At 38.2% G+C, this 11,297-nt stretch overlaps 3 protein-coding genes across 7 annotated transcripts; 2 read left to right on the top strand and 1 right to left on the bottom strand.

The window, feature by feature from the left end:
- The first annotated feature begins 1,358 nt into the window (after positions 1-1,358).
- Positions 1,359-2,210, top strand: LOC113774742 (F-box/kelch-repeat protein At1g80440-like). Its single transcript, XM_027319356.1, has one exon. The coding sequence runs from the start codon at positions 1,359-1,361 to the stop codon at positions 2,208-2,210; it is 852 nt and encodes a 283-aa protein (XP_027175157.1).
- Positions 2,211-3,029: 819 nt separating this feature from the next.
- On the top strand, positions 3,030-6,444 carry LOC113783258. Of its 4 annotated transcripts, XM_027329607.1 has the most exons (7): positions 3,031-3,187; positions 3,366-3,426; positions 4,176-4,269; positions 4,508-5,563; positions 5,646-5,711; positions 5,787-5,985; positions 6,119-6,444. In XM_027329607.1, the coding sequence occupies exons 4-7, from the start codon at positions 4,532-4,534 to the stop codon at positions 6,181-6,183; spliced, it is 1,362 nt and encodes a 453-aa protein (XP_027185408.1). In that variant the 5' UTR covers positions 3,031-3,187; positions 3,366-3,426; positions 4,176-4,269; positions 4,508-4,531; the 3' UTR covers positions 6,184-6,444. The 4 variants fall into 4 exon arrangements, with proteins under 4 accessions (XP_027185331.1, XP_027185178.1, XP_027185408.1 ...); XM_027329530.1 differs by lacking the exon at positions 4,176-4,269 and having other exon boundaries at positions 3,030-3,187; positions 4,517-5,563; XM_027329377.1 differs by lacking the exon at positions 4,176-4,269 and having other exon boundaries at positions 3,030-3,187.
- Positions 6,445-7,122: 678 nt separating this feature from the next.
- LOC113783526 (ras-related protein RABE1c) lies at positions 7,123-10,757 on the bottom strand. 2 transcript variants are annotated; one of them, XM_027329723.1, is made up of 9 exons: positions 10,671-10,757; positions 10,366-10,538; positions 9,207-9,279; positions 8,996-9,096; positions 8,452-8,517; positions 7,935-8,032; positions 7,698-7,760; positions 7,529-7,621; positions 7,123-7,450 (listed from the first exon to the last, which is right to left on the bottom strand). In XM_027329723.1, exons 2-9 carry the CDS (start codon positions 10,436-10,438, stop codon positions 7,367-7,369), a joined length of 651 nt encoding a protein of 216 aa, XP_027185524.1. In that variant the 5' UTR covers positions 10,439-10,538; positions 10,671-10,757; the 3' UTR covers positions 7,123-7,366. The 2 variants fall into 2 exon arrangements, with proteins under 2 accessions (XP_027185524.1, XP_027185600.1); XM_027329799.1 differs by having other exon boundaries at positions 10,366-10,500; positions 10,671-10,755.
- Positions 10,758-11,297: the final 540 nt, after the last annotated feature.

Genomic DNA, 11,297 nt, shown 5'->3' with positions numbered 1-11,297 from the left:
TATTTTAAGAAAGGGATCTATTCCTATCTGTATCACAATCGCTTTGACTCCATGCAACATAAGTTGGAAATGAAATTGATCGCAAGCTCATGCCCGTTGTGCTCGTTTTTTATGAGCACATCTTTCTTTTGGTAAATAATGATCCAGCATAGATTAAATTGTAAACTAGTTAATTACAATATTCGAGGGAACCATACTCTCCTCAAATCCTCCAACAAAATGGAACTTAAAAAGAGGGCGCCAGTCTACAAAAGAGGAAAAGGATGACAAGTTTTCATCCCATATTTGCTAAGAAATCCGCTGCCCTGTTACCTTCTCTATATATGTGCTTCTAACTTCACTCCCATAAAGCTAGAAATGAAGGCCCTGCCTTGTGCATATATGGTTTACTAGCGCATAATTATGGATTGCATCTTATAATCTGTATACAAAACTGTTCTTGTAATTGTAGCAGGGCACGCTAAAGCAACACACGCCTTGATTAACAAACCCTTTTTGAAAAGCTACAGACCGTCAACTATTTTGTTCCGACTTAGATACTATTTATTATATACGCGGCTTGCGTGCCATGCCATCAAGAAATGTTTTGTCATTGACTTTTCTTTTCTAATTTGTTTGAGTTATCTTCTTTTGTGAACATTGGTGTCTTCTTTTGATCTCCTGGGGCTTGATTCACGCCTTCTTTCCTTTCCGTGTAAAAGATGCCGAGGTATGATGCAATCTTGATTTGAACAATTAATTCTTCTACTTTCGAGGTTTTTGACTAGAAAAGTAGAGCCCATAACGAATTAACGATTATTCACAAAATTTATAATAATAAAAGAATCTAAAAGCTACACATAGTTGATGATCCAAGGCTTCAAAGTGCTGACTTTGATATGGCTTTGCCGTTAATTAACATTCTACGTACGGGATGACGGTCTGTCCCATCAGTATGGTCAGACAAGATAAGTACTGTTCTTTTTCTTGACAAATTAGTCATCAGGTGATGAAGTCAAAAGCTTTTATCCATGGAACTCTAAAAACTTTTGTCCATCAAATTCTGTGGTCTCATCCGAGAAACAAAAGATCTAGTAGAATCTAGTCCGTCAGCTTTATGAGGTAATAAGAAATATCATGCTTTGATTAAGTCGTTTTAAGAACAGAACTATCTCTATATATTTGCTTATGGCAAAACTTCCCTCTTCAAAATCGTAAGCTTCAAAAGAGATTCGTTTAACCTCCATTTTCTTCACACACTTTCTGTTCTTTCGTAGCAAACATTTTTTCCCTCGCACTTGTCTGTCAATAATCAATCAATCAATATACAGCAGAAGCAGTTTCGGTTTCTCTTTTTCATAGGAATACTAGGCGTTCCAATGGAGCTGATTCCTGGCCTTCCAAATGATATAGCCATCGAGTGCCTTATACCAGTCCCATTCAGCCAAATATCAAAGGCTGCATCTGTTTCCAAGAATTGGAAGGCAGAAATTCAGCTGCCAGAATTTTGGCAGCGAAGGAAGGTTGCTGGATTTACCCGACCCCTCATCGCGATGACACAAGCAGATATCCGCGATGATGATGATGCTAGACGCTTACATCATTACCTGCTCAAAATCTGTGATCCTGAACGAGGCTTTTGGTACGAGGTGCCATCGATCCCAGGATTCTCCGAGGGCGTGCCGGTGTTTTGCCAAGTTGTAGGAGTCGGGATAAACCTGGTAGTGATTGGCGGGTATGACCCGGTTTGTTGGAAAACCTTGAATTCAGTCTTTATTTACGATTTCATAACCGCCACGTGGCGAGATGGAGCTGCTATGCCAGGTGGACAGAGATCATTCTTTGGAAGTGCTTCTGATGGTGATCATAGGATCCTCGTTGCAGGTGGACATGATGGCAACAAAAATGCACTTGCATCATCGATGATGTATGACGTGGCCAAGAATGAGTGGGTCGTGTTGCCTGACATGGCGAGAGAGCGTGACGAATGCAAGTGCATTTTCCACCGTGGCAGATTCCATGTCGTTGGTGGTTACTGCACGGATCGGCAAGGGGATTTTGAGAGCAGTGCAGAAGCACTTGAGCTTGATGATGTTGACGGCTGGAAGTGGGCTGAGTTAGAAAACATCCATGAAATGGATCTAGTGAACGAGGCGTTGACCAAAATAGAGGTTCCCGGCGGGCATTCGGACACCGTTCATGTTCAATCTTGTTGCTATTTGGAGGCTTGAGGTATACTTTTCATCTGTAACGTGCAGTTTGTTTGTACTAGAGTACGCTGACAAGGCATGACTAGGAATGTAAATAAGGTTGAGTCAGGCAAAGTTCGTTGGATCCAAAAAATTTGGAGCTGAATTTTTTTTTTTTTTTTTTGGGGGGGGGGGGGGGTGTGGAATTGAGCGGGTAGGCTCAATTAAATTATGATCATAGCTTGAGCTTCATTAGGTTTAGCTGATTAGATGAGTGAAGTTAACTTGTGAGAACAAAAAGAACTTTGTATATGTAGTAGTATTAATGGTTTCAACTTTAGATTTATTGGGCACAATGCCTGTTCGAAAGTTTCTTAAGTTTCTCCTTCTTATTTTTTTGTTTCCGACTTGGTCCTCTTGGTTTTGCGGTAAGTTCTTGTTTATATGAAAAAGAACAAAATTAAAGAGTTGTTAATTCTTTTCCTGATAATAAATATTAGAGATTTTAAATTCAAATTTTTCTATTTGTTTCGTACTATTTAAGTCCCACCTTCCTATTGAAAAAAAAAATTAACTTCTTAAATTTTATTTTTTTCGCTTGTAAAATTTTAAATCAAAAAAAAAAAAAAAACCTCCATTTTCAGTGAGGTTGAATCATAGGCTCGCTTTAGGCTACGTGACAATGTTGTTAGATGGGGCTGAAATCCATCTGATCACCACTCCGACGGATGATAGGAAGATGTAAAATCTTTAGCAATTTATCAACGGTCAAGATTACGCATCTATGATACACGTGTAAGTCACTAGAGGGCTACCCTAAAATCTGATGCGGCAGGTTCAGTTACAATTCTATAATCCTTTCCACGGGAAAAAATCGTCTGCTCCTCGCACATCATAACCATGTTTCGTCCACCACAAAACCTACTCTTTAACTGATCGAGACGACGCCGTCGCCTGCCGTCTCTGTTGTCGCGAAATTTGATCGGAGATCACGTGAAGTTCATAGTCAGTTGTCTAGTGTAAAGATCGTTACTTTCTCCCCTTTTCTCTTCTCTCACAATCTCTATTAGTTTAGGGTTTTAGTCTACATAGTTTTTTACTTTTTTGGGTCAAATATGATTTTTTTTCCGAGATAAAATGTTGTTATTAGAGAAAGACTTAATATTTCTGTATTATTGTATTGGATTTTGAAAGCAGGGAACTGGTTTCATGTAGCATTTGGGAGTAAACATTGATTGAAGTGGAAAAGCTGAAAATGGTAATTTTTTTTTGGGCAAATGAGACGTTACGTTTTACTCTGTTTTCCTGCTTGTTTAATTGTTGTTTTATGTGGGATAATTGCGCGGAGGGTTAAAGATTTTGCTCGTTTTGTACTTGGCTTGATGTGTAGATAATGGGATTTGATTAGTTCAGTTGATCGACGCCTTGGACTTAAAAATGTGTTTCTTTAGACTTGACAACATGTTTTGAACTATGTCATTTTAATCAAGGGTATTGGCATTTTGGGGAGCCATCAGCTGTATTTACAAATTTTAACCAGCTCAAGAGTTCAAATGGACGAAGTACGTGAGTGTTTTATGGCTTGTGTATGTCTGTACGTATTATAGCGGTAAGATGTGTGAGTTTGACTTCCAATTTTTAGTTTCATCCGTAATTTACATCTAGACAAGGTTTAGATGACATGCTTGTCAAGGATAGATGTTGATTTGTGGTTGTTTTGGAAAAGTAAGCTACATCTAGGAGGAAGTGAATGTTTTGCTTGAGGAATTGTCGTGTTTGATGCTTGAAGAATTATATTGAATTATGTCAGTTCAACGAACCAGTGAAGAGAATAGAAACTGTGTTGCTGTGGGAAATGTGACTATAAGTCTTGCCAAGCTGCTGTTCGGTAGAGAAAGAACCTGTGAAGTTATTACACCATTTCTCGTTTATTTTACTTTTGCACTGGTTAAAAACTATCATCTAATCGTGCATGATATCTTGTATGTGCTTCGTGTGACCTTTCAGGCACTGTAGATTTTCTTTACAACTGGTTTGTTTCTCGGATATCTGCTTATCTGTTTTCATTCTCCTGTAGTGGAAGTTTGGAAACTTACCTCTGGTACTCTCTTGGCTTAATTTGTCGCCTCCTCTCCCATTCCCTATCTACAGTCTATGCGTTTACTCTTTAACACAAGTAGGCAGAAACCTATGTATGGATTCTTTAACACGTTAGTTCATGCATCTAGCCGCAAGCAAGATTTTAGTTTCTTATGTATTTCTTTTGCTCTATTATCTATCTATCTTGGTATTCTCACATAGGATCTCCTGGTTATTTGTTTTCTGTTTCTCATTTACAGTCTTTCCAGGACAAGGGTTATTGGATGCCAAAGGGTGGCGGACACCTAGGTGATGGAGAAACAGTTTTTAGTAACTCCTCTAGAATTGAAGCGAAGCGCACCCATCAGTGGTTGTCTGATGCTGCTGATCATGAGGTTTTTTCCACTAAAAAGCAAGCTGTTCATGTTCCAGTTAGCAAGCAAATTCCAGGAGTCCCCATGACAAGTCTTGCTTGGGAGAATGCTTCTGGATTCCAATCGGCACCAAACCAATTCATTGATCGGTTATTTGGTCCTGATACAACCAGGTCGGCCAATTTATCAAGTCGAAACGTCTCTCAACTCGATGTGGAAAACTCCAATATGAGAAAAAAAGTCATAGATGACCAACTTGGGGGTGACACATCAGTTGGTTTGTCAATGTCTTATCCTTTACAAGATCCAGAAACTTGTGTCAGCTATGGTGGAATTAGAAAAGTTAAAGTCAATCAGGTTAAGGACTCTGAAATTGGTTTGCAGGCAGCACAGGAACACAATATTGGTGTGTCCTTGGATCGGGCATATAACAGGGATACTGAAACAGCTTTTGTGTCTATGGCCCAAGCTTTTGGTAAGGAAGCTGAGAGTGTTACCTTGATGGGTCATTCTCATAGTAGGGTGGAAGTGAATATGAAACCTCTGGACTCTACCTTTCCAAAAGGTGATGATAGTGCAATGTCACTCACCCACTCCTTCAGTAAGGGGGATTCTAGTACGATATCCTTTGGTGGCTGTCAAGATGAGCCGTATATGGATGTTCTTGCTAGGCCTGTTAATAGTAGCTATGACTTGTTGTATAATCAGTCTTCCCTTCAAACAGCAGAAATAATTGGTGCAAGGGATTTGGAAGCACCAATTGCAGTTGCAAGTACCTCGCAAACGCCCAAAGGAAAGCCTGATTCAGTCACCAAAAATAAGTCAGAAATGAAACCGACCAGAAAAGAAGCTCCGAATAGTTTTCCTTCAAATGTTAGAAGTTTGATAGCAACTGGAATGCTTGATGGGGTGCCTGTAAGATATATATCTGTATCACGAGAGGTAAATCCTTGTTTTTTTAATTTTGGTTTATTGACAATTATACTGTTTGGTGGATCATTGGAATCTTGCTGTATGTAATCAGGAGCTTCGTGGTACTATAAAAGGTTCTGGGTATCTTTGTGGTTGTCAGTCATGTGACTACTCCAAGGTAATTCATCTGCTTATTCTTAGTTTTTATTCTCTTTTATGCGACCCAACCTCTGAAACATGTTTTTGGCTGAAGGCTCTTAATGCTTATGAGTTTGAGCGTCATGCCGGTCATAAGACAAAGCACCCAAACAATCACATATACTTCGAGAATGGAAAAACTATATATCAGATTGTCCAAGAGTTAAGGAACACCCCGGAGAGTTCGTTATTTGATGCCATTCAGAATGTGACTGGTTCCCCAATTAATCAAAAAGCCTTTCGCATCTGGAAAGGTAGTATCTTTCTAGTACTCTGTCTCTGTCCACACATACACCCCCAACACCCACCCCAGTGGGGCCGGGAACATGTCAATTGTTTTTTAAGCCAATGAGGCCTGTTATTCATTTTTTTTCCCTTCTGTGCCAGAGTCATTCCAAGCAGCAACCCGTGAGCTTCAGCGCATATATGGAAAGGAGGAACTTAATCTATGATAAAGAATGGCAACCCAACTGCTGCCCATTTCAAATGTGAAATAGGATATCGTTTCTTGTGTGCATAGAGGTAAATACTTAGATATGTGGTGAAATAGGACTCGGGCTCGTTCTCGTTTTGCTGTAATTTGCTGCTGCAGTTGGAATGTCACAGTTTGTTAATCTTCCAACATGCGAAGTCGAATGGAGGCAATATAACTGCCACAATATGTATAGTATTCTGAATATTATTTTTGGCATATTGAAGTCTCTCTTTCTAGACGATGGTTCTTGGGAAGTTCCTTTTTGTGTTGGTACCAATCATTTGTTCGTGGACTTTCTGAGTAGAAGGAATCAATTTCAAGGTTTCCAAATTCTGTGAGTGGCTAGAGAATTCACAATTTGGTTTACCGCATATATTCATGTTACAGTACCTTCATTGTTTTCCTAGGGCATCCGCTTGGAAAAATTTGTTCGGCATAACTTCCACCATTCCATGGTCATCTTCATTTTATTTGCTGACATTAATTTTCCCTAAACAAGATAGTTTAAGGTTACTGGCTTCTTTTATTGTTGGATAGCCTCGTTGCTGAGTCTCAAATAATTGTAGAAGATGCATTTTTCTTTCATTTTCATACCATCTTTTACAGATCTGACAAGAGCATAGAAAAGAACGTCTCCACTGTTGATCCTTTTAAGAAAAGAAAACCGCCAAGACCTCCCCTTAACTCAGAGAATTAGATCGCACCATTTTGTATGGGATTGGCCAGAATTGTTTTGACAATTAGTTGACCTTCTACAAGTACCAGTCATCAAACTTATGCCTTGTCCAACACATTCACTAGTGCAAAAAGGGTAACGGCCAGCCATCTTTTTACTGCTAATTTCTGAAGCTCACTGCATTAACTATGAAGGAATATGCAATCCACATCTGCACAAATCTATTTCACAATTAAAGAATAAACAACACTGAAAGGACAAATTCAGAAGGGATTACTGATGAAACCATTAGCGTCTGGCCACAATAAGTGCAAGTTTCTCGATCAGTAAGAGCCTATCTTACACAAACTAAAATAAGTCCTTTTAAAGAATGACAATTAATTAAATTACATCCACCGACAATGTTTCGTCACAATTAGTTTTTGTTTTTGTTCTCTCCTGCCATTGAGCACCTGATCTAAGTGCTCATTAGTATTCTTCCAGTTCAAGAACCGCAGCAAGCAGATTTTTGAGCAAGTTGACCAGCGCCAGCAGCCTGATCCGGTTGATTAATTTTGATTGTTGAAGCCTGCAAAGGCAAGCAAACTTAGATCGCATACTTTGTATCATCTATCAGAGCCAGTTCAACAATACCAGGTTGACTTACCTCCGCTTTAGAGTCCGTGTCTGCAAGCCTTTGCTTAATGTCCCTTGCTATTGAAAAGAAAACTTCTTCCACATTAAGATTTGTTTTTGCACTCTGCAGTGTAGTATAGTCATATTAAGAGAAGCAACAGAAGGAGCTATGTCACATAATACATTCAAAAGCAACTTACAGTCTCAAAAAATTTGATACCGTACTCATCAGCAAGTGCTTGACCCTTTGAGGTAGGGACAGCCTACAAATAGTCCACAATTGCTTTAGACAACATATTGTGACATAATGATAACCAAATGGGATTTGAAAGGATTCCTAAACATTGTATAACATAATCTACAAATCCAGCTATCTTGTCTCTCTCTAAACAAAATTATTTCATATGCCAGTTTGTCTAATTAATAAGACAGCTTACCCTTTTGCTTTCATCCATGTCAGCCTTGTTCCCTACCAGAATCTTGTTGACATTGTCAGATGCATGCTGTTCAATGTTACGAATCCAGTTCCTAATATCTGAGAAAATGGTCATAAAATTCAGGTTCTATCCTCAACAAATCTGTGTACCAACAAAATTCGTTAAATCAAGTATTATAGTATCTAGAGGCACATCAGATTCAGCAAAGCTCAAAACATCCAGGGGTCCCAAGATGGCAATAAGAATGCCTCACGTAAGAAGAAATGAAATCCAAGTAAAAGTTCAAAAGGATATAAGTGAAAACAAAGATAAAATAGCTAAGCAAATTATATTTCGTTGATCACAATAACTTGAGGGTGATAAACAACGAGCACAAAACTTAAGCATCATAATCTTTGTTCATCACGAGCTTTGTCAAAAAAGTTTTGAAGTTAGAAATAGACCAATTAGATGTAACTACCGCAGGAAAACATAAGTAAAACTCATATCATAAAAGATGCTGCAAAAGAAACCTTACTATTGAAGGATGATTCATCTGTAACATCATAGACCAACAATATTCCCATAGCTCCACGATAATAAGCTGGAGAAGGTTAAAAAGTCAATACATCACAGGCATTAAAATAAAATATGAAAAAGTGCCAATGATACCTAGACTAAGCGACGAAACAAATACATGAACAATAGCACATGGGACTTCATGAAGAAATAAAACCTTCCAGGCAACTCCATATGACAATGATGAAAAATCATAAATATTAAAAATGAAGTGAAAGGAGAGTATACTGTTTTCACTGCTACACAAACAGATGAGTAAAGACACAATTAATGGTTAATAGGGGAAGAAAAGCAACAATCCAATTCAATGTTTTGTCATCAACGGGAATAGCAGTCTCGAATAACAGGTGTAAATAGACCAGTTCACAGTTCCTGAACACTTTTTAGCGTCCAAATTCATGAATGAATAAAAGAGGAGCAAGATCCATTTGATATGAAGAAAGCAGAAAATTTAAGCACAATGAAAAAAGCACAACATATTTAAAGCAGAAGCAACAACATACCAGTGGTGATCGTTCTGAACCGCTCCTGACCAGCAGTATCCCAGATTTGGAGTTTGATCCGCTTGCCATCAAGCTCAATGGTTCTTATCTTGAAATCAATTCTGAAGAAGAAAATATAACCCCTCATTTTCCGAAAATTCAACCCACTTAACTACCCTTGTCTAAACAGGAATTGAAAAAGAAAAGAAAGAAGGAAAAATTAAAAACTCACCCTATGGTTGTGATAAAACTAGTCGTGAAGGAACCATCTGAAAAACGCAAAAGAAGGCAACTCTTACCCACACCTGCACATGAGTAACTAAAACTCCATAAGGGCACTAAGTGTTCACCTTCTGTCATATGAGTTTATTGTACGTATTCACCAGACTCACACAAAACTTAATAAAAATTTGCAGATTGCATGCTCAATCACGTTTACTTGATGAGAGTCTGAGGAACAAATCCAACTTCACACGCAAATGTAGACTTATATTCCAATTCAACTTTTTTCTGCAAAATTGAAGTCCCTAAAGAATTCCAGCTACTCAAAGTAAAATCACAACAAAAATCGTAATTTCATTTGCACAAATACCACACTGAGTATGCCAGCATTAAGAGTAAAACCATGTTAGACAGGATACTCGAGTATTAAAAAAAATAGATATCATTACATGAACAGCAGATTCTTCTTTTTGGCAACCTAAATCAACTATATTTCCCAATGAAACCAAAAAAGAGGGAGTACCTCAGTACATCTTGCCTAACTATAATCCTTCTCATTAGTTGATATGGTACACGGACAGGCAAACTACCTGCATTTCTAGAGTTTCTATGACTTCACAAACCCAGAAGCAGATGTTAATGCTGCCACTATGATTATGATGCATACTACTAAACCATCAACACCACCATTACGACCTACCTGGATGCTATTGATTCCACCATCATGCCAAGTAAAACGTACACGATGCCCCAATCCATTGTAAGCATATATTACCAGTTCAATTTGATGAACTGAAAGCACTAAACACGAACAACAAATACAAATCTCAACTTTCAAAACCAGTCCTGACAAGATCGGAGTTTCACAAGCACAAACGTGTAGTTTATCCTTTTGTAAGCTAATGATCGACGTTAGCTATTCGAAGAGTCTACAGAATCAATTCATTAAACCACAATGGATTTGTAGACAAATGAATATAATGCCACTGGTAGCATTTTTAGGCACGGAGTTATAACCAATAATCCATATCCCCCCCCCCCCCTTGAATGAAGCTATAGATCCACATACATTAACTGCTCTGATTGACAGAAATTGTAACACGAATTAAATATCAATTTAAAAATGCTAATAAAGGCTCGATCCATGAAAATTTTGAAATTGTACTAACCACTATCGCCGATGAGTAGAAGTTTTATGAGGTAATCGTAGTCCGCTCGAGCCCTCGCCGGTGGTGCCGCCATTGATGTATTAATCAATTAATAAATACAGTTCAATACCCCCACAGAGACACCACGCCCAAAACCTTGTAAGGATATAAGGTATTTATACAGAAACAACCCTCTAAAAATAGAAAAACCAAAAGAAAAGGAAAAAAACTATTAAATCCAGAAAAAAAAAATACCCAACAAGACGAGGAAATCAAATAACGGAATCTGATCAGCCGTTTAAGCCAGAAAAAGAAAGTGAAATTACCAAAAAGGAGTCCACAGGTTGAGATCTTCGTCAGTCCGATGGTGGCTTTTTACAGTAAGAAATGCTCTGAGTTAGAGTGATGACCGCAAAAGAAGAGAAGAAATTATATTTTGTGTGGATGGGGTCTATATTAAGTGGGGAATTGGGACGACGTGGCACTGTGGGACTGGTGAATGAAGGCTTGCTAAAACGACAAAGGATTTGTGCGTTTGTGTTAATTTCGGGTCGGGTTTGGCCTCCGAGGCATTTCGTACAATGAAACGATTTTATTGCAATACTAGGAGGATAACACCGCGCGATGCGCGGTGTAATTTTCACGGTTGCCCAAAAATGCCCAGTGATTCAAATTCTTATATTAAGTATGAAAAGTTACACAAATATGCACCAAAAGCTTTGCCGTTCTGTTTTTGTAGTCTTATTTAGTAGTGAATATGAATATTTGTTAAGAAAATGCAAGACAATATCATGATTAGACAACTAAGATCACTAAGATGCTCATTGCTTCTGCATAGAATGAAAATAGAATTAAAAAAAATAGATACACGTAATCAAGGAGAAGCTAATAATGTTGTTCATAAACTTTAATTTGATTGAGCTAGATCATCACGCACAAGTGTTAAAACATTA

This window comes from Coffea eugenioides, chromosome 1 (genome assembly GCF_003713205.1).
Source record: "Coffea eugenioides isolate CCC68of chromosome 1, Ceug_1.0, whole genome shotgun sequence".
Lineage (NCBI taxonomy): Eukaryota > Viridiplantae > Streptophyta > Magnoliopsida > Gentianales > Rubiaceae > Coffea > Coffea eugenioides.
The sequence above is the reverse complement of the archived record's forward strand: the minus strand, read 5'-3'. Positions and strand labels throughout refer to the sequence as shown.